The sequence below is a fragment of the Ammodytes marinus genome (genome assembly GCF_949987685.1).
Source record: "Ammodytes marinus genome assembly, chromosome: 16".
Lineage (NCBI taxonomy): Eukaryota > Metazoa > Chordata > Actinopteri > Uranoscopiformes > Ammodytidae > Ammodytes > Ammodytes marinus.
The window spans coordinates 7,122,237-7,144,084 of NC_137220.1; the positions used below are offsets into that span (position 1 = coordinate 7,122,237).

General features: G+C 41.6%; 2 protein-coding genes across 3 annotated transcripts; one reads left to right on the top strand and one right to left on the bottom strand.

Moving 5' to 3' along the window:
• The first annotated feature begins 6,763 nt into the window (after positions 1-6,763).
• Positions 6,764-14,359, top strand: LOC307262686 (fructose-bisphosphate aldolase A-like). Its single transcript, XM_080043642.1, has 8 exons — positions 6,764-6,866; positions 8,073-8,189; positions 9,493-9,759; positions 10,570-10,730; positions 10,926-11,009; positions 12,203-12,377; positions 12,954-13,153; positions 13,796-14,359. The coding sequence occupies exons 2-8, from the start codon at positions 8,078-8,080 to the stop codon at positions 13,889-13,891; spliced, it is 1,095 nt and encodes a 364-aa protein (XP_079899768.1). The 5' UTR covers positions 6,764-6,866; positions 8,073-8,077; the 3' UTR covers positions 13,892-14,359.
• Positions 14,360-14,930: 571 nt separating this feature from the next.
• On the bottom strand, positions 14,931-21,779 carry gps1 (G protein pathway suppressor 1). 2 transcript variants are annotated; one of them, XM_080043801.1, is made up of 14 exons: positions 21,630-21,779; positions 20,737-20,829; positions 20,166-20,347; positions 19,793-19,957; positions 19,283-19,418; positions 19,092-19,169; positions 18,896-18,956; positions 18,606-18,691; positions 17,584-17,678; positions 17,378-17,483; positions 16,702-16,782; positions 16,191-16,328; positions 15,959-16,093; positions 14,931-15,708 (listed from the first exon to the last, which is right to left on the bottom strand). In XM_080043801.1, the coding sequence occupies exons 1-14, from the start codon at positions 21,660-21,662 to the stop codon at positions 15,634-15,636; spliced, it is 1,464 nt and encodes a 487-aa protein (XP_079899927.1). In that variant the 5' UTR covers positions 21,663-21,779; the 3' UTR covers positions 14,931-15,633. The 2 variants fall into 2 exon arrangements, with proteins under 2 accessions (XP_079899927.1, XP_079899926.1); XM_080043800.1 differs by having other exon boundaries at positions 18,597-18,691.
• Between the last annotated feature and the right edge of the window lie 69 nt (positions 21,780-21,848).

Consider the following 21,848-nt stretch of genomic DNA (forward strand, 5'->3'; position numbering starts at 1 on the left):
AGCAGGCACCTGATTATGACCTCTTCCGTTGTACTGGAATGTTGGTAACGGAGTATTGGGCTGCACGCCTGAATGTGGTGCAACTGAGGACTGGTTCCTAGGCTGGGCTGATGCCGCTTGAGCTCTTATGACTTGTAACTCACCCATCATCCTGCTCATGGAATCCATCAGGAGCTGCTCTCTGTCGTCTGCTGGCTGAGCAGGTGGGTCTGCAGAGTAGTTGTAGGCTCCATGTGCTTGATCTGGTCTCACATCCCTCTGTAGAAAATAAGGTGCAGTCATCAATGACTGAGGTGCTGAGACAGGTGTGCTAAAACTCTGAGGTGGCAGTTGTAGCACAGGCTTTGAAGGATGCAAAGGGCTAGATTGTGTAGGCGGAGCTTGGGCAGCGACAGAAGGAAGCTGATAGAATGGAGGCACATACTCCCCATCAGTACTTTGGGCAGGCAGGCTGTAAGGTGACGACCACATAGGTGCCTTTGGATGCACCGCTTGTAATCCTGGATGTTCAGACCTCTCCCAGGGTCTGTGGAAAGGTGACTGTAACCTGGGTTCCCTCTCTGATCGCAGCGCCATCTGTGCATCAAAGGCGTACTGCTTGTTACTTTGATATGCATAATACTTGGCTGCATGTGGCTCCTCAGCTATGTTCCATTCATCTAGCAGTACATACTCTGCATGTTGGCTAATAGGGCTGGCTGAGCGGGATGAATGTGGCGTCATCCTCCTCGCTTCATCCACCACCATGGTGTGGCGCCTGTCTTCTAGTCTCTGTGCATGCTGTACTGCATAAGGTTCCTGTGACTGCATTATTTGCTTTCGACCAGCCAGTTGGACATCATAATCCCTCAGATAAGCGGGTGGTTGAGACCAGCGTTTAGGGCGTGTAGAGTCTACCACTTCCTCATCAGGTGGGGGATACTGCATTCTGAAGGGCTTAGGAATCCAAGGTAGCACCACTGATCCGGCTCGAAGGACCAATGTTAAAACTGGTGTATGGTAAAGGACTGTATAGGTAGTTCACGGACTGCTGGTGTCGCCTTGGTGTGTTGGTAAGAACACCTCTTGAGTCAGAAATGCAGTTTAGGATTTTACTGGAGGTTTTAGGCAGTACAGATGCAAAGAATGTGGTGAATCGTCATTGACACACACACTTGCATCCATACAATGGTGTTCAGCTACAACTTAACAGGAAAAGGAGTCATTGACAAGCCACGTAACGGGCAAACTTATCCGCGGTCGAAATAATATGAGCGAGTGACAGTTACGAGGGACAGTTATGGGCAAGTGACAGCATGAGTATGAGCTGTCAATCAACGCTGGTCGCACGCGTCACAGTGATCAACGGCTGCGCGCATCACGGCAGCAGAGCATGCACTCTTGAGTTCGGAACAGCCATCGGACTTTCTAACACACACACACACACAATACAAATACTTTATTATAGTTAAGTCCAGTAACATGACAGAGTAGGCTACTATCATCAGGAAATAAATTTTACAAACATACAGTAAGGCCAGAGCACCTGACCTCTGGAACAGTTCACTGATTGAATACATGTACAACAACTTATCATCATTTTCAATCTGTTGGCTGTTTTGAGGATTCATAAATCACATGTATATCTCCTTTTAAAAAGGTACACTGAGCTGATAGAGCCCAATGGGACATCTTCACATTGCTTATGTATTCATCATTACTCCAAACCCCCAAAGATTTGATCCCCACCCCCGTGTCGAAGTGTCCTTGGCTCTTCCGATGGTTTGCCAGGAACCTGCATTGTAGCCTGCTGTCAGCTGTGTGTGTGTGTGTGTGTGTGTGTGTGTGTGTGTGTGTGTGTGTGTGTGTGTGTGTGTGTGTGTGTGTGTGTGTGTGTGTGTGTGTGTGTGTGTGTGTGTGTGTGTGCGCGGGTGTGTGTGTTTGTGTTTGTGTTTGTCTGTGTATGTGGTCTTGTATCACTGTTTGTTGTGGGGACAGGTTTCTGTTTACAGAGTATATGTGGGGACGTGCCTTCATTTGGGGACAAAATGGAAGTCCCCTTAATGCAATAATGACAATTTATGGTGCAGACTTGCCCACATTTCGATCTAACTATATATAGTTTAGCCTATATGTCTGTGTGTCCGTATCACTCCTATTTTAACCTCTCTCTGTGTATTTATTTTCCTTTTTAATCCCATTAAATCAGGGCTGTAGTTTTCCGTCTCGCTCTCTCTCGTAACAGCTTTGCCATCAACAGATCTCTGGTTTTCATGTTATTTTATATATCCACGGTCAATGCAAAATCAATTGAGAATTAGATATTCCTCGCAGGCCCAGCGTCGCACTCGCAGCACAGATTAGGAGTGCAACGTAAACACACGAGTGTGCGAGAAGCAGCATTTCCGCTACCAGTTTGTCGCCCATACTGTGAACAAGGCGTATACTGTGGAACAACAGCTGCCTCTTTAATGGCATCAGTTTTTAATAGGCTAATTTCATGGTAATCCATTTCTTATTTTCAACACGTTGTTCAGTCTTAAGTGGTGGACCGACTGGGCCATTTGAGCGACCAAAATGTCCACTAAATGGCTAACAGCATTCTCTGCAGTATAATGAAGACATGTTTAAGCAGCTGGATTGATGGTTGGATTCATTCTGAAGACACCACTCACTGTACTTTACATGGTTTTGATAAAAGCCTCCACGAGAATCAGCTATTATGTTAAAAGCTCTCACATTAGCATTACAGGCATTCACATTTACTTGCTAGAATATCTGTCAAGTGCAAAAACCCACTCAAAAGAAAGAAAAAAAACAAGCTTATTGTATATACCTATATATGCAGTATATATTTTTATTAGCCCTTACTGGGGAGATACAACTTACAATTAGTCAGACCTGTGCTCCGAAACAAAGTGCTGATCGATACTATTTTTCAAAATAATTAACCTTCATTCTTTATATGCATTTAAGATAGAGCATTTGACGCCAGACTCACTTTGACTGATGGTCTTACTAACTCCAGTCTGTTGTTTGACATAATTGTAGTCATGTTTTACTTTTCTAGCTCTTTCTCTATCTTCCTCTTTCAGTCTCTTTTTCCTCCTCTTGTCAATGTTCTTTCTATCTATTGTCAGATGTCTGTGATAGAGAAAGCATTTTCAACAGAAGCTGGCTTGACGTCCTAACGTTTGTCTGTCTTTTTTCTTTCCCCAGCCTTGCTCTTTCTATCTATTAATACTTTGGGATTCATCCCTTCTGTCACTTTGATTTTCCTGTTCCTCTGTCATCTCTGACAGTGCTAACAGTTAATTCAAGTTGTACCATTTTAAAGGTCATTCCATGATCAGAAACAGGTAGATATGCACCTGCTCAGTCAAGGATATAGTTGCCATAGTAATAATGAATCTATTCTGAATACATTTCAAATCTTATGGTGGTGGATTGTTGAGGTGCAAAAGTTGAGGTTGAGTTTTGGCTAGCTTCCAAAAGTGATGGACAGCCCCAAACACCTGAGAGTGGGTCTGAATTGAAATCCAAAGGACTTCACTTTAACCAGAAGTACCCAAACTCGACTGAGGAGCCCCCTCTCTAAACCAAAGACTGTCAAAACTTTTAAGCATCACCCCTGTGTCACACATGTTTGTACTACTTTGTTTGTCTTAATGTTAAATGTTTTACATAAGGACAGAACATGAAATATTGTATGTTGGTTAGTAAAGTGTTAGTCGGATATTTTAACCTGCTTTATATACTTTAATGAACTGGAGTGTTTGCGCGTACATAGTGCTGGTACACAACATGTATGTTTATAAGGAAAATGACACGTTGCAGACTCCTTTTGTGTTTTTCTTTTTTTAAATGTATTCTTTATTGAATGTTTTTGTGCAATTCTGCAAAGTTCCCAAATTGATAAAAGTGTGAATGAAGTGCTCCAAGCTAACCCTCATTCTCTCAACATAACGCTCAAACACCAACGTTGGAAAGTGCAGTTGAAGATGTCCCGTTTGGATCAGGCCCTCGATGCATCAAAGCTGCACTAGTTTTTTTAATAAAATGTCAGTTTGGGGGGGACTGTTGTAGTGATAAAGGTCACACTGTTGTTGATGGTGATAACTAGTGATATGTTGAGACAACATGAATCATGTCTTGGTGTCATCCTGACCTTGTACTTTTGCCCAGGGGCCCAGGTCAGGTACTTTACATACAGCTATACCTGGGAAGGTTTTTCACTTGCTCCATGTACCCACCACCCTCCTGTTTAATCTTGATGTGTGTCTCTCTTTGGTTGGTAAGGGTATATTTGACAATGATATCTTATGTTGGTCCCAAATTTTCTTGAAACTATTCAGCAGATTGAAATGCCCTTATAATGTACACTTTTAAATGTCTTCAGTTAACTTTATATTGCACATATTGTAAATAATGTTCCTTATATTGCACATTTCAATGTATTTACTGTTTTTATACAATTTTTTCCCTTGCCTTTTGCACTATTTAGAATGTATTTACTTATTTCATCTTATCTAATTGTATCATTTTGTTCATCTATTATTTTTGTTCGAGATTGAAAATCACAAAGAAATTCAACTTCAGCAAACAATGTGCCATCCATCTCCAAGTTATTCCCCATGGTGTCAGCTCAGGAGGCAGCTCAAAGCTCAGACTGAGAGCACAGTACAGTCAGTACAGCCAAAACTTCTGCAACACTGCCACCAAGTGGTGCAACTCTGTAGCATCACAGATTCAAGCCATAGTATGCACATAAATACCATAGAACAAATACATACATACAGGAAATTATAGCTAATTCATTTAAATCTATCAAGTCTTGTAAAGTATATTAACTTTTAATTTTAACAATAAGCAAGTATATAGTTACTGTATTACAGGCATTGAAGGATATTTACATAGAAAATAAATGTTAATTAATATTTTAAAACTTAGCTTTTTTTTCACTGTCCAGACCATTTGTCATTTGTTGACAAATATGCCTAAATCTTATCAGCAACTAAGTCTCAAAATTACATAGTTAGAAGGATTTTGTGATGTGGGTTTGCAGGGGCATTAGGGCAGAGAGCTGCCTCTCATTCTCTGCATTGAAAACCTGGAATATAATAGCACTACTTTAATTAAAAAAAATATTCTAGTTGGAACACAGTGTATCAGAGTGCTCTGACCCTCGTCTCTCTGTCCCTCAATGGAAAGAGCATCAGCTGTGATGTGGAGCAGCACAGATGTTGCGTTACATAACACTGTCTGAATGACTGGGGGTCACAGACTGTAATTGATTCCTAGTTCAGCCTAGGGTTCTCTTCATATGTACAGCTTGATTTTTTTTATCAGGCCATATCATTGTAAATTAGGACTTTTTCTAAATTGATTGCCTGTATAAACAAAATTTAAAAAATCAAATAAAAATGATGAAGGTGTTAGACTGTATTGAGGCAGCTGAACACATCTGTATGGTCAAAAAAATAGTCAGTGGGTAAATTAATATACATGTTTCAAGGATAGAAGGAGTCTATGTATCAAGTATTCATGGGACAGTTAGATTAACCAACTGATTTTGCAGTGCTGACCTAAGGGTAAAACCGAGTCTGCAGCAATGAAGTAGATAAATAAAGGGGAAATAAATCACTGAATATTGACATTGTGCTCATGTGTATGGCCCGCTCTGCACCAGTGCGGTTTCCTCACGGTGATGATGCTGTGGTGACATAGCCTATATCACCCATGCATCCTGCAATGTGAGCTTTCTCACGTAGGCCTAAAGCGGCATCCGGTGTCTGTAAACCCTCAGTTCTGTTTGACAGGCAACAAGCACTTCTGGTATAACTGTATAGGAACGGGATGATGCAAACACAAGCTGATCTTAAGTCATTGTGAAGTGTTTTGTCGCTGGCTTGTAAAATGAAAGTATTTCCTGCAGCTTAACATGTTTGACATGCAGACCTCAGAGAGGTTAGCCTGGCTCCAGTAAATGAAATGAAGTACGATGGTCTGGTTGGACCAGGCTACAGAGAGGTCATGCTGGACGTTGTTATACAGTTAAACCACTCATAACTCGTAAATAAAATCTGTACTTATTCTGTATATTTTGTATATCACATTATGCAATTCCATGTACAGTATTATATTTCATTACAATATTATTTTTTTTATATTATATTTTATTTTCTATTCTACTTTATATGTTGATGGAGCACTAAACTTTTATTTTTATTTTTTATCTACACTGTGTCCTTGTGCTACTTTGGCATTCATTTTAGTCTCAGGATACTCATGTCACTTTTTCTTCTTTTATATTGCATTATTGAAAGGGAGCCTTGGCTTGGACTCAAGAACTTCATAGAAAATTGCTGCTGCTGTAATTGTTTTGCATTTGAAAAAAATAAACCATCTTGAATCTTGAACCTCTGTGAGCTTGATGGGATCAATCAATCAATGTGAATACAAATATGGGCGTGGACTTTTAACTGTCGTTTTTGTGGGTTATATCTGAAAATGAGATATTAGATCAGATTTAAATTGATCTCTAGATCATTTGTGAAGCAAGTAGAAGGCCTCTAGTTTGTCAGGTAGGGTTTCTGATCAACCGTTTTAAACCGTGCTGGAACCTGCGTACGCACTCATGCCCTGCAAGACAACGCTGAGGGATTACTGAACAGCTTGTCTGTCAGCATCCCCTTTCCACCCGTCACAGACAGAAGACGTCTTCCTATTGGATGAGGCGTGTTTAAGAGCTGCGCTGTGATTGGCCCGTCCTCTGCTCGTTTCTCTCTGCTCTCTCTGCTCTGTCTCCATCTCTCCCCATTTTACAACAGCAGCTTCCTGCATCTGTCTTCCGACTGTCTATCGCTGAACGTTACAAAACCAATCCGGTGAGTTTTATTTCTCCATCCATTTCAAATTTTAACTGAAAAGATTAATGTTTTGTTTAATATTCACTTGAACTTCATATATGGTTTATATTAGGCTAGTCTAGCACTTGAAGCTTAACATAGGAGCTATTACAATAAATGCGTTTCTCCTGAAGCCACCAAAAAGCCTGTTGCGTATGTTAAAATAGCTAATTGAAAGTGAGTGAAAGAGCGTTTTTTTTCTCCAGAGGCTCGTCTGTAGGCTATTTGGGAACTCCCTTTTCAATTCAAAGTCATTCAGATGTCTCGGCAAGGACGCGGAAGTGCGTCGCTGTAGCCTTCTCTGCTACACTGTATTATCACCACAGTAGGCTATTAACACCAACACGACTCAAGCAAAGCAGGGAAATATCGTAGGGATATGTTTTTTAATAACAATTCCTGGAAGCCAAGCAGCTCAATGTCCTCTGAAGTGGAAGAATTGGACAGTTGTTCATCAGAGGAAAGGAAATGGCCGCTAATTATTACACTATGTTATGAACATCATTATCAAGGAAGTCAAGGTAAAAAAAAAAAAAAAAAATCCTGAATCCACAATCCCCGGAGAGAACGGGGCCACATGAACCACTTTTTTGACAATGAGTTTGCAGACAAATGTAAATTGCCTCATAGATAAAGCCTACCTCAGGATGCTGTGTGGCCTACCCACAATAATTAAAACAATGTATATATTTATAATGGTTTTAGAACAATGACCCAACACAGTTTGTCCTAAGGTGCACAGCTTGCCCCAAAGGTGTGGCTGAAATGACCATTGGGGATGGGTTTAATTGAGCCCCTAGTGGTAAACAGTGCCACCAAACACCTTCTTACCAGTCACTCCATGTGCTGAAGTCTGGCCTAATCTGAACAGCAGCTTCTTATTAAGTGGTTTTCCCTTTTTTCTTTTTAGATACAGGGGGTGGTTAATGTTACCCACTGCCTTGACTTAACCCGTTCTCCCCTACTACAAAAGAGAAAATTTTTGGACATGTAGTTTTGAAAGAAATAAAAAAAAAAGGTTCTAGGATCTCAACATGTCCTCTCAGAATAGAGTGTGTAGTAGAAAGGGTTGATGTTGTAAGATTGCATCTGTTCCTGTCAAACTGTGAGTGATTGAGAAATGAGTCAATATATTGCGCTCTCTCTCTCCCTCTCTCTGTCTCTCCCTCTCTCTCTCCATCCCAGTCAAAATGACTCACGCCTATCCTTTCCTGAGCACTGAGCAGAAGAAGGAGCTGAGTGACATCGCTCAGAGGATCGTAGCTGCTGGGAAAGGCATCCTGGCTGCTGATGAATCCACAGGTAGCATGGCAGCCTACGCACGCACGCACGCAAACAAACAAACAAACACACAAACAAACACTGTATCTCCATCAATACTGGCCCAAAAACTAAACTGTCAGTCTGTTCAGTACGCCCCCTTTACCTCGTGTCATACTGTTGTGGATAAATACAAAGGCACAGTGTTCAGTTTCACAGTGCAGTCGTCCATGTGCTCAGTCACGCATGCTTTAAGGAACTATGTCGCGTAGTTGTGTCATGTTGGATTGACATATCCTTTCCAGATGATTACTGCGAGTACCTTTTTTAAAGGACCTTACTAGTGTGTTTTCACATTATACAGTATATATATATACACACAGACAGTATTATCCATGAAAATGTTAGAAAATATCTGAGAAGTTTAAAAGTTTGGATGACTTCAGGTCGAGGATAGAAATTGGTTTCTATTCATTTATGTCCCGCATTCAAATCCATGAGCATCTAATGGCATCTCCCGCAGTGAACATCAAGCTTGATACAAGTGACATTATTGTTTTTTGCATTGTAGGCGCAGATTGATGGGAACCACATTTATCAATTATATACATACCATACAGTAATGCATTCATAACGATTAGAAATGTGTGCTGTGAAATAAGTCCACAGCAGCATGGTTTAGACTGATACGTTATTTGATTTGAATGAGTTGAAGCGTGGACAAGAGGTTTTTCACTTAAATGTAAATACTCAAGGTTCCTCCACAATGTCCCTTGATACCAACATGTCACCAGGAAGTGGCAACTTACAGACCCTGTAGAACAGTGAAAACAGGTGTTACAGGTTATTACAGTAAAACAGTAGTCTCCATCTGGCAATGATCAACAGGAAAAGAAAGATGAAGAAAAAAACATTTCTAATCCATTATTACACAAATTTCTTATTTTCTCACCCAAACAACTGGAGGGTTTTAACTCTTGAGGTCAGCCTGAGGGAAAGTCACTCTTTAGATGCAGAGCGTGAATGCAATGCAAGGCATATGGAATAGGCTATGTTTTTTTGCAATTCCAAAAGTATTTGTGATACATGTACCCCCAATCTTAATATCACGATAACAATATACTTTCAATAAAATGTGCAGCCCTACTCAAAAGGGTCAGCAGACAAAGTTTGGGGACAATGGGGGGACAGATATGAAGAAGGAAAAAAATGGTTTGTCAAAATGTGTGCCAAGCTCCAAATAAAAGTACACTGGCTCCTACACTTCCTGATATGCCAATTTCTAGTCTATTTGTTATACCATAACGCGACTGGTAAATCTAGCACTGTGTCCACCCCTCTACAGGCAGCATGGCCAAGCGCTTCCAGGGCATCAACACTGAGAACACAGAGGAGAACCGCAGGCTGTACCGCCAGCTGCTGTTCACCGCCGACGAGAAGGTCAACCCCTGTATCGGAGGAGTCATCTTCTTCCACGAGACGCTCTACCAGAAGAGCGACTCTGGAAAGCTCTTCCCCCAGCTGGTCAAAGAGAAGGGCATGGTGGTGGGCATCAAGGTGGACAAAGGTGTCATGCCCCTCGCCGGCACCGACGGAGAGACCACCACTCAAGGTACACAGCATGCTCTGACCGCAATGTCGCTCTCACAACCATTCTCGTACTGGAGGCATAGGTGTAGATTCCCGGGTGGGGGACGGGGATGCAGGGGATATTTCCCCCCTAAAAACCTCCAATTCCCCAACGATTTCAGACACACCCCTAAGGTGGACCGTACCATCTTAATCTTGCCTAGCTCCTGCTGGCGTTGCAGTGGCTTCTGACTAGCCTTGCACATGGCAATGTAGACAGTGTTAGTAATGATGAGTAATAACTAGGCAGCTTGTTTAGCTCAGTACACTTCACTTTCTTACCTTAAGGTTTCTGAATTTGATTGTAACGCTGCCGAAGCCTCAAAATCTGCCTGGCAACAGCACAGATGGAGCTGGTCTCTGATTGGCTGTTGCCAGGCAGATAAATAACTAAGGCTGCCTGAATTGGTCTTAATTCTTTACTATTTATTTTTTATTGAACATCCATATGAGTGCCCCCTCAGTAAATATTCACAATTGTCATCAGCATGTGTGTGTAGCAAATTTGAAATTTACTCAAACCCATTTACAAATGTCTAATATTACCACATATAATATGAATACATTGAAGGCAAATGAATGCAACACTACAGCTACATCTAGGATCACAGCAATCCATAAAAACCAAGACGAGTACAGGCAGTGTTGGGGAGTGGTGGTACAAGTCTGATTACATTTCCCAGAGTCAGAGCTATATTCACATTCATGTTTCCAACAAGTAGCAGGGCAACTGAAAGAGGTGCTATGTTGCTACTTTTGACTCTCTGTCTCTGTGTGTGCGTGTGCGTGTCAGGTCTGGACGGGCTGTACGAGCGCTGTGCTCAGTACAAGAAGGACGGCGCTGACTTTGCCAAGTGGAGATGTGTGTTAAAGATCACCGACAACACGCCCTCTGAGCTGGCTATTGTGGAGAACGCCAATGTGCTAGCCCGCTACGCTAGCATCTGCCAAATGGTTAGACAAACAACATACACTCACATTCTCAAACACACACACACACACACACACACACACAAAGGACCCCGTGTCCTCAATGCATGAACAGCTACGCTTCATGCACACCATCAGGTTTCCTTCTAATTGACTGACTGTGTACTCAAGTGTCTGTTGTCATGACTCTGGTTGCTATGCCCCCTTCCCCCTCTACAGCATGGCATTGTGCCCATCGTGGAGCCTGAGATTCTCCCTGACGGAGACCATGACCTGAAGCGCTGCCAGTATGTGACTGAGAAGGTGAGTGGGGGTTAGCCTTTGAACCAACAGCTAATACTATCATTGTGGCTCGCACGTTATTTTGATGGATAGGATGCATAATGAATGTGGCAGTGTGCAGTGGAGCCATCAGCCTGGTGACACGCTGCATATTTTCACTCTGGATTGCAGTTGTTTTTTAGGCTCAGGTCTGAACATGTCACGTCTGATACTGACTTCTGGTGCCAGCAAAGTCGTAAAAAATCGGCTGCAGGCACTTGTTAAACTGTGCAGCAAGATTGCTGGAACCCAATTGAGCAACCTCAATGACCTGTATAAGGACAGGTCACTGAGGAAGGCCCGCTCAATCATGGCTGACTCGACCCATCCCCTGTACCCTGAGTTTACCCTGCTGCCATCAGGGCGCAGATACAGGCTTCCACCTTGCCGAACTAACCGGTGGAAGAAATCATTCATGCCTGCTGCCATCAGTCTGGTCAATGACCACATGTAAATATGTGATCTGTTTGTGTTATTTGTTGTCTTATATGTTATATGTTTGCCATCTTTCTCTACTGCTGGCTGTACAACAAATTGCCCCTCGGGGATAATAAAGATACCTTGAACCTTGAACAAAGATTTTTATAATATCCATCAGTTTACAGTGTTCATATATTTAATACATACACAGTAAGTCTATGTATATATACTTTGACTACCAAAACTCAAACAGCAGTATACTTTAACAATTGTGTGCCTGTAAGAGTGTAAATCATTTGGATGAGTTGTCTTGACCCTGGCCTTTTACCCTGTGCTTTGTCTGGTCACACAGATTATGAGCTCTTTTTCTCACCCCTTGATTTGCTGGATGTAGACTAGGTTCAGTTGTTAGGGTGAGAACAATGCATGGCCTTGTTAGTGACCTAGCCTCCCTACACTGGCTTCCACGAACTTAGAGTTGATTGTAAAAATTCCGGTTTACTTTTTAAGGCATTGAAGGGCCTAAGCTCTCTAAACTGGCATGAGTAGACATTCTCTTTGTTATTGTTTATCAAGGTGCTATTAAAATAAATGCGAATGAACCGCATATGTACCTTCAAATGGACGGAAAAAGGAGGGTTTATATTCTTACACAAAGTGAGCCAAAGCATTCATACTACTGTGTTTATGAATGAGGAAGCATTTTTAATCTCTCTCTCTCTTTGTCTGTCTCTCTCTCTCTCTCTGTCTCTCAGGTGTTGGCTGCGGTGTACAAGGCTCTGTCTGTCCACCACGTCTACCTGGAGGGCACTCTGCTCAAACCCAACATGGTGACGCCCGGACACTCCTGCCCCAGGAAGTACGGCCCCCAAGAGATCGCCATGGCAACCGTCACCGCCCTGCGCCGCACCGTGCCCCCTGCAGTGCCAGGTGAGATATTTGGACATGGGCTTAAAGGGGCAGTGTGTAGAATTTTTTTTTTTTTTTTCAGAACAGGCTTGGTAGTAGTAAAAAAAATATTTTAATAAAGTGTAAAATTGCTTGAAAATAAAAATAAATATGTTTTTATATTACCTTAGAATTTAGCACGTTTGTATCTACATAGTAGCGGGGGCGCGTGGCCATGTTGTACCACCATGTTTCTACAGTAGCACAGAATGAACAAACTCAATGTGTTTTTTATGGGTGTTTTTTGTGGGCGTCCTGGGGAAATGCACCTGTTGGAAGACAGAGAAAAAGTACTATAGAATAAATAACTACACATAAATACACACATCTTCACCTCATTAATTGATATTGTGGAAAGACTTGAGGCAGCGGTGGATGATGCCATCTTTAGTAAAACTAGCTTCTTGTCCTTGAAGGCCACCGTAGCTTCTGTAATTATTCGAATGGGAGGGCTTAGCAAAAGAGCATCGCAATTTAGAATATCACCACCAGATGCCACACTGCACCTTTCACACAAGTAAAGTCTATTTCCTCCTGTGTATCCTCCTCTCCCTCTAGGCGTGACCTTCCTGTCCGGTGGTCAGAGTGAGGAGGAAGCCACCCTCAACCTGAACGCCATCAACCAGGTTCCCCTGCTGCGGCCCTGGGCCCTGACCTTCTCCTTCGGCCGCGCTCTGCAGGCCTCCGCCCTGAAGGCCTGGGGGGGCAAGAAAGAGAACAGCAAAGCCTGCCAGGACGAGTACATCAAGAGAGCAATGGTGAGAGGGGGAGAGAGAGGCTGCATACAGGGCTCCTCCCAAGCATCAACAGCTCTGTTCCACATAGGAAAACTGATCACAAATATATACAGTATATGACCTTTAGTTCAACAGCTTGGGATCACCGTCCTAAGTGTATAATTCAGACCTCTTATGAGTTGTTTACCTTTGAAAATGTTTGTACTCGGAAAAGAAGAGTTAATGAAATGATTAAACTTCAGTGTTGCGTTATAGGGAGAATACTGTTGACCCATCCATTTAAATTTTGTTGACATTCCAGAAAAAGCGTCAGTGACCCTCCATCGTTATTTAACCTGTGTTTGTCCAAAGTACTGTATACAGCTATTGTTCACATAGCCCCCTAACACTAGACCAACTTTCTGTTTCTATTGTGAAGTCTAAAGAACAACTTTGCATGGTAAATCTGAGCAGGTTTTGATGCTAAGCTAACAGTTTATTTTGCCAATATTTGTATTGAAGGGAGGGATATTTGCTATTGATGTACTTTTAGCATTATCAGTCAGTAAGGGTTCTAAGCTGGTAATCTATATGAAATGGTTACAGAAGTTTTACTCATACTATTATAAACTGAAATCCATGTGTTGAATGAATTTCCCTTTGCTGTGTTTTTTTCTTCCATAGAACAACAGCAAGGCGGCTGTGGGGAAGTACGTGTCCTCTGGAGATAAGGGAGCAGCAGCTGGGGAGTCTCTATTTGTGGCCGACCACGCTTACTGAAGACAGCCTCACTGCACTTCAGCCCCATTCCACAGTCAGACTGACTTCCAACCTTCCAATAGTATTCCATTAGTGATGATGAGGATTTATAAAGACAGGCCTGCCCATTAGCCCAGTATTAAACACTCCAGCTCTATCCTGCCTTTAAAAAAAATAACAAAAGTTTGGATTTGTTAAGTCAGTGTCACTGTACTGTGTTGTGTCACTTTATTTTGTGTTTATTCACTTGAATCACACCTAGTGAAAAACTAAAGAGTACTTGGAACCCGTACTGAGTTGTACTTGTGTTGTAGTTCCAATCTGTGGTTTCCAAAATGTATCTAAATGATTCTCATATTCATGTGCCTTCATTTATCAACTAACCCATCTGTTGGGAGGGACACTCTGTAGAGGATGTTATGAATATATATGATTTTAAAGTGTATGCACTGGAAAGAGGTTTAAATTAAAATATCCCACAACTAATGACGTCCTGTGTTTAATTTGATTTGTTAATGTACAATTATCGATCGCAGTACTACTAAAAAAAAAATTAAAGGGTTGACACAAAGTCGATAAAGCCTATCAGCTCCACAAAACTCTGCCTTTCTCAGTATGGCAGCGTTGACAAACTGGTGTCGCTGCCCCAACACTGGCGCAATGGCTGAAAATCCCAAGAAACGCAGAAGAAATTTTACAATTGTTTTTACTGCTAAGAAAAAACCTGGACGCACGAGCAGAAGGTACAAAATCCATGCGTTATTGCCGACGGCCTGTTGTAATTTCTCAGAATTCCTCATGGGGGCGACAGAAGTTACACACTATAGCTTTAAAGGAAGTTTCAGATGGACATTCTCAATGTTCCACTTGCAGCTGCTGGACTTGTGCTAGGTCATTATTACACTAAATCACATACCAGAGCAGTGAGCTGCTATAGCAACCATGTATCATTTCATAGTATAGATATGCTAATTGCTAACATCATTCTGTGAGCCAATATCTGGAGCGAATGAATGAACTGAGGCAGCTGTGACACGTTTGAAATATTATCACACAATTACACTTTTATGTAGTTTTACTTCGGTATCATACAAGGGTGAAATATTTGAACATAAATAGAAATGGATCAATGTATTTCATCTTTTAAAAAAAATCTGCCCCTATACTGAATCATTTGAGCTTAAACCTATGTTAAACCAGGTTAAACTAAAGCTCATACAGATTGACATTTAGCCCATCCCTACAAACACAGGTGCCGCTATGGAGCGTGGCAGCTTGGCGGAACATGGGATTTTATTCCTCAACACAGGTTCAGACCTTAAACTGTACGTTTAATCGCGCACATATATATATACACACACCCACAGTGAACACACTGGAGCACCACTTCCAGCTATTGGTTGAATTAAAATCCAATTGATGACATAGCTAATGCATAATAACAAGCAGTGAGTGTATGTTTTGGTAGGCGTTTTTATTTGAAAACCTTGTTTGGGGTGAATGAGGTCTGCAGCAAAGTGAATTCCCTACCAGTAACATACAGCTGAGCTTCAATCAAAACCCACTTTCTTGTGTTTTCCAAAATCTCTAGAATATCAGACTAACAATCTCCTCTTGCGGGGGGAACAGAAATCATTGCAGAACATGAACACATGTCATTCTGTCTGCAGCAGAGGAATAGGAGCTGGGCTGGTTGTGTTGGTGAATGAGTGGGTGAGCCTTCCCCTCCAGTATGCAGCTATGGTGAAGAGACTCCCTCCTCCTCACATGTTGGTGCTCATCCGGGTCTGGCTGTTGGCTGGAGTCAGCTCCCCCTGGCTGCCTTCTCTGGGTGGAGACTGATGAGTGGACACAACACCATTTGATTACAATCAGGTTTCAATTTCAAAGCTATTACATTATATCTTTTTTTAAATCATCAAGAAGGTTAAATATGTAACTTTAATATTGCTAAATGTGAAATTTGAAAAACAAAGATTTTTTCTGACAGTGTTTTAATTTGAGTGGGGTACTCAGTTTAATATTCAACTGATGTGAATATGATTGAATTCAGTGAAAGCTCAGAGTGGAAAAATGAAGCTTTTCTACCTTGACGTGGATCTGGTTGCGCAGCACAGCGGCTCGGAGGATCATGGCTTTGGCTCGTCTCTGGAACTCTTTGCCCATATGAATAGACTTCTCAAACGTGGTGCTCCTCTGGTCCACATCCCTTGCATACAGTATCTAACAACACGGCACAAACTCCTTAGTTAGGATTCAAATGATAAAATAACTAATTTCAACATTTCCGTGAGTGTGAGAGAGTGAGTGAGTGAGTCACCTTGCTATGGGAGTCTATCCGTGCGTTGATAAGGCCCTCCAGTATGAGCTGGGTGAGCTCATCTTCCAGAGCTGCTACTGTTGTGTTGAAGGCCTGCGCCATCTTAGTCATGTCTGCTGACACGTAGGGGCTGAAATACTGAACACACACATGCACACACAACTGTCACATATACACACATACAACTGTCCCATACTAATAGCAGACAGTGGTTAGTGGCTCTTCAAACCCTAAGTCAAATAATACACCGACTCATTTAACACTTACTTCAAGAAAAGAAAAGAAAAATAGAAAATAAAAAGCTTTACATTATTAAACAGAGGACTAAATTATGGAAATATGACTATTGTGTTTGTTTCTATAGACTATATGCCTTCATTAGAACTAGCCCCAATGGACGTTAAATTCACATACTTTGATGTATTCACCAAGTGTAAGTCACAAGTTTAAAAACATTTTTTTGATGTGAGAATTGTAAATGTTTGTGGAAACCGTAGGATGGAAGTGTCACCTGAATGAGTGCTCTGTTCCTGATCTGGCTGTACAGCGTCCTGACGTGTGGGGCCAGGTACATGTCCAACAGCAGGTTATCCTAAAGGAAACACCACAGTCACTTATCCCAATACAAGCACTCACAATCATCACAAATCTACCTCCCATGCCACGTTATCCCCTAACCTCTGTACAGTTATATGTATATTCCAAAAAAACACTGAATGATACCCACTTTTAACACCTTTTTTTTCCAATCTTAAAAGTTGGGTCCGTCCTATATACCAATATAAATGCAGGGAAGTATTTTACCCAAACGCTTGCGCTATAATAAAGCTAAAGCTATATTGACCAGCCTCACATCGTTGGACAGGCAAAAACAAGCCTCTGATTCGTCGAGGGACTCTCTCATAGCATCATGGGAAAGCTAATATGCCATTTAGCAAAAAGCTAACGATAATGGATTAAAATAAAATAAAACCCAGAAACAAACTGTGTTTTATATACTTGTGCGGCTTATAATCCGGATATTATGGTAAATAAATGGAAAAACATAAACATGTCTGCCCACTGTAATTTAGTTTAAAAATATGTCTACATGTATGTGCTTTATGTGTGGCATGAATAGGCTACAATTAACATTTCATTGTGCAAAAATAAAAAATTAGTTCAACACAAAAGGCTTGTGCTCTCACCTTCATTTCATCCAACAGCTTGAGACAGGACGCGTACTTTGACTCGTAGAACTTGAAGATGATGTCGCGGATCTGAGGTTCCAACTCTAGAAATAACTTAAAGGAGCTGAGGGAGGAAAACAAAAGAATATTAATATATATAGAATTATTTATTCAATGCCACAAGATATGTTTCAGTTAGCATTGCCTAAGCTACTAGCACCCACCTGCTTGAGATGACGTTCCGTTGGAGCTCCTGTCTGTCGAATGTGGCCAGAGCACACAGGCCACCATACACAGCTACATTACTAGGTGACAGGAGCTGCAGGGAACACAGACAAAAACACACATTACTCAACAGTGCACTGAATTACTATATGAACGAATAATAACCTGGCTTTCAAAGAAGAGCTTTACTTTTTGTTTAAGAATAGGAGAAAAATATGTAGTAGTATTTAGGCATAAAAATTGTTATGTAGAGCTACATAATACAGTTTAAGATTCAGAATAAACCCCCCAAAATACACACAAGAACCAAAGTGCCTCGCAGTGAATTTGCCACTGTGCATTCTCCTACAGTCAGTGATTCTGAGAACGCGTGTAGTAGGAAACATTTAGTCAAAATGTGTGAATGTCTCCTCATTATCCACTACCTGTACATGCTCTGTGTGTGTGTGTGTGTGTGTGTGTGTGTGTGTGTGTGTGTGTGTGTGTGTGTGTGTGTGTGTGTGTGTGTGTGTGTGTGTGTGTGTGTGTGTGTGTGTGTGAAGAAGAAGAAAAAAAAAAGTGTCAATACACAGCCTAGATAAACAGGCTAGGCTGCTACGGTGGTCCCCCTTGTTTACATCAATTTACAGAGCCTAGGCTGTGTATTAACACCTGAAAATAGTATTAGATCAGTACAGCAATTACAACATTCACATCAATGCACCATTAATAATAATAATTAAAAAAAACATCACATATACTAGTAAAATGTTATCATTAATCAGTATTTTTAATTCTCTCTACAAATATCATTTCAAAATGCTCGTTTTTCAAAGCTTTGTCTCTTTCAAAGTGTGGCGCTTTTAGCAGTCCGAAACAGCAAAATCACAGTAAAAGTCTATTGAGTACAAAACTTGGGAGGAATATTAACACAAACTTGTTTATTTTGGTGTAAAAAAAAACTAACTTTGGAGAAACAGCGAAATTGAAAACATTTGCTGGGTGTAAGTTGTATTGCGGTGGTAACACTGACATCACTCACCTCCGGACAGTCACAGTGGTCAAACGACGCCTGCAGGAAGCACTTAGCAGCTGGTTTATATTTCCTAGAGGCCAACTCTGCCAGTCCTGAAACACCAACGAACAAGACTGTCAGACTGGCACAATATACCAAACATTACATCCTTCAAGTATGATACATAACTGCTCTCTATAGACAACATGTGTGTATCTCATTATATAATTGTGACTGCACAGTTGGCATACAGCACCCTTTCAAACCAGTTGTAATGAAGTGACATTCCCCTTCACAAGAGCATACAGCTGTCTTACCTGCAGCACACTTTAATTTGGTGAGGACTGCTTGATTCTGGCTATCTCGCTCTCCTCTTTGCTGAAAAAAAAGAGACAGAAACTGCATCAGCTGAAGTCACTAGGTTAAAAAAAACAATTCCAACTTCCCAACATGTTTCTATAAATTGTCAGAGGAATAGTGTCGGCAGTGGGGGAGCGCAGCTGTGTTGCTCACCTCTGCTATCTCTGGCGTGGATTCTGCTTTGTTGACGTAGCTCAGAACATGGGACCAGTTCTGGAGGTAAACACTAACCTGTGGGCACAGAGGAGAAGATGTATTCCTTCATATACTTTTGTTCACAAGTTGAATTGTTAAGTATAAAAATGACAGTTGTACTTAAGAGTTGAGTTTTCATCCTCCTGTACCTTAATGACATTTAGACACATGTTAATGACATGCTTAGCGCTGGTGCAGTAGTCTCTGGCTCTGGAGTAGCACTTGAGAGCGTTGCTGAGGTCACCACAGTCCAGGTAATGGTCCCCCAGGTCATCATGGCCTCTCCTGAGGATGGGGGGGAGGGGGGGGACAATGGAAGGAAGGTGAGAGGGAGAAAGAGCTGGTGAATAGTTACTACATGCTTTCACACCATCTGTCTTTAGTGCTTATCTGTAAAGCCCATGTTTCATTTAACGTTTCTAGCTCTAATTAATATTATTTTATCTTTGTCTGATTAAATGCTACAGTACCGCTTTAAAGCAGCTGTGCACACACCTCAGTCTTTAACACTTGGCTTGCGGTTTCTCATTAGTATTTTAATCATTAATACTAATTTCTTCTCAAAATGAATGGAAAGTGAAGACTTTTGATAAGAAAATTATCTGGGTTTTGTAAAAAAAAATGTAGATGCTGATGAAGTGGGCCCTGTGCCATCATACCTGATGCTCTCTTTAATGGAGTTGCCCTTGTAGTTCTTGAGATCAGTGTCCAGTTTCTCCAGTTTGAGTAAAGCCTTTTTCCTGGTGGACTCGGCCCAGGCTGAGTCCAGCGGAGGAGGAGCGGCCCCGCCTTCAGGTACTGTGTCTGGCACGCCCTGTACCTCCCTAAACAGGAGAAAAAAACGACAGATATATATTCGTGCAAAAAATTATTTTAGCTGTAGACCAAGTTATGTGTACCACACCTTAAGCGTTAAAAAAAATGTATATGCGTTTTCACAGTAGGCGGAGTAGGCACTCAGAGACATGACAAAAAAAATGTATACAATTTTTTCCCCCCCAACATCAGTCTATATAGCTGTAAGTATAATACCGTGAGGCCTCTGTGAGTTTGCGGTGGATCTCTTCATAGGTGTCCACATTGAAGGTCCTCTGGACGAAGGTGAGGGCCATCTTCAGGGCTTCCACACGCAGCTGAGGGCAATGCTCAGCGATGAACTGAAGCCTCTCGATGCGCATTAAGCCACTGTAGCTGGTGGCATACTGCTCCAGGTCCTGCACACACACAGAGACAGACAGGTGACAGACCGTGTGAAACTGCTACGCTGAATAAGTTTAGTTTAGTCTATTAAGATCCCTATAAGCTTCTGTCTGTTCAGTGTTAGGGTGGAGATAAGGAGTTTCACCATTAGATTTGAGTCACTGTGTTTGATAATATTTGGGTTAAGCGGTTAATGTCATGTTTGGGTTGTTTTCTCATTCTTCTCCATCGTTCAAACTGTTTTGCCCATAAACATAGAAAGGGCTCAAACATTCGATAGGCTGTTGTTGAGGGATAGGCAACACTTGAACAGGGGCATTATGTAAATATTTATCGTCATAGGACTAACGTTACAATGCATGACACCATCATGTGTTAGTGTGTAAGTATGTCAGGTCAATACCAGTGTTGGGTTCTCCACTATGTAGTGGGTGTCTGGAGCATTCTGCTGGTCGTCCTGGGGGTCCGCATCAATCTGCATGGGCTCCACAGAACCCTGAGACACACAAAGATCCACATTATATAATCTGAATAGCATTATACCAATACTAGAGCTGCCATAGCAATGTTTCATGTATTCAGTGAGAGCTGAGTAGACTGACTACTAGTGTCAGTTTCCCGATGAGCTAATTCTTCCTGGTTGCTGTGATGGTATACTAAAAAAATTAAGGTTTGTTAAACTCGACTCGCAAACCTCATTGAAGGAACAATATGTACAGCCGTATGTATATGGTTATGTTAGCTGCTAATTACAGATGATGTGACAAAATGCTAATAACAGGAAGTTGGCTTCGCAATGCTAGCTTTCGTAGAAGTATCGGCTACAAGAAAATTGTTCTTCGATTGCGGTTAATTTTGGCATTGGAAAAAAAGGGGGAAAAAGGAAAAAGATACATATGTGCCTCGGTAACAGCAAATAGATGTGTTGTTTTGCCAGAGTACAGTTAGGATACTGCTGATATTGTCACTGTTGATGTTGTTAGCCACCGGAGGCCTGTAGCCTTCAGTTAACGCTATAACTTGGTTGTCTTGTCCAACATGCACGGTAACGCTAGGCATTGCCTTTATCTAGACTTCATTTCCATTTGTTATGTTAGTCCAACATCTTCGCACAATGAACGTATGATGCTCGCGTAGTCTTTAGCCATAAAATGAACCGTAGCTAAGTTTCTGTAGCTAACCTAGCTTGCTAACTGCTAGCTAAGGTTACCCCACCAGTACATACGATACATCATGTTTAGCTACTTGGAATGGTATGGTCGGAAATGACAGAAGCAGCTGATGCGTAAGGCTTACCTGAAAGTTAAACACTTGTACAGGTAAAGGCATCTTATATCTCTCTGAATGCGGTATTGTTATCGTTTGGGAGGAAAGGTATCATCAAGATGTTTATGTTCAGTAGTCGAGCTTCTTGCTCACGAGAAGGCGCAGTTTGACATGTTCTTCTTCTTCGTTCCAACCCAGTGTGAATGTTTCATGCCGCCCCCTATTGTACCGGAGCGTCATTGGATTCAA

Excerpts from the sequence above, each read along its gene's own strand:
- LOC307262686 (XM_080043642.1), top strand. The coding sequence starts at position 8,078 with ATGACTCACGCCTATCCTTTCCTGAGCACTGAGCAGAAGAAGGAGCTG. Across the intron at positions 9,760-10,569 it reads CGGAGAGACCACCACTCAAG|GTCTGGACGGGCTGTACGAG; the intron begins GTACACAGCATG and ends TGTGCGTGTCAG. Across the intron at positions 13,154-13,795 it reads AGTACATCAAGAGAGCAATG|AACAACAGCAAGGCGGCTGT; the intron begins GTGAGAGGGGGA and ends TTTCTTCCATAG.
- gps1 (XM_080043800.1), bottom strand. The coding sequence starts at position 21,662 with ATGCCTTTACCTGTACAAGTGTTTAACTTTCAG. Across the intron at positions 17,679-18,596 it reads ACTGTCCGGAGGTGAGTGAT|CTCCTGTCACCTAGTAATGT; the intron begins GTCAGTGTTACC and ends TGTTCCCTGCAG. Across the intron at positions 15,709-15,958 it reads GCAACCAGATCCACGTCAAG|TCTCCACCCAGAGAAGGCAG; the intron begins GTAGAAAAGCTT and ends TCCACTCATCAG.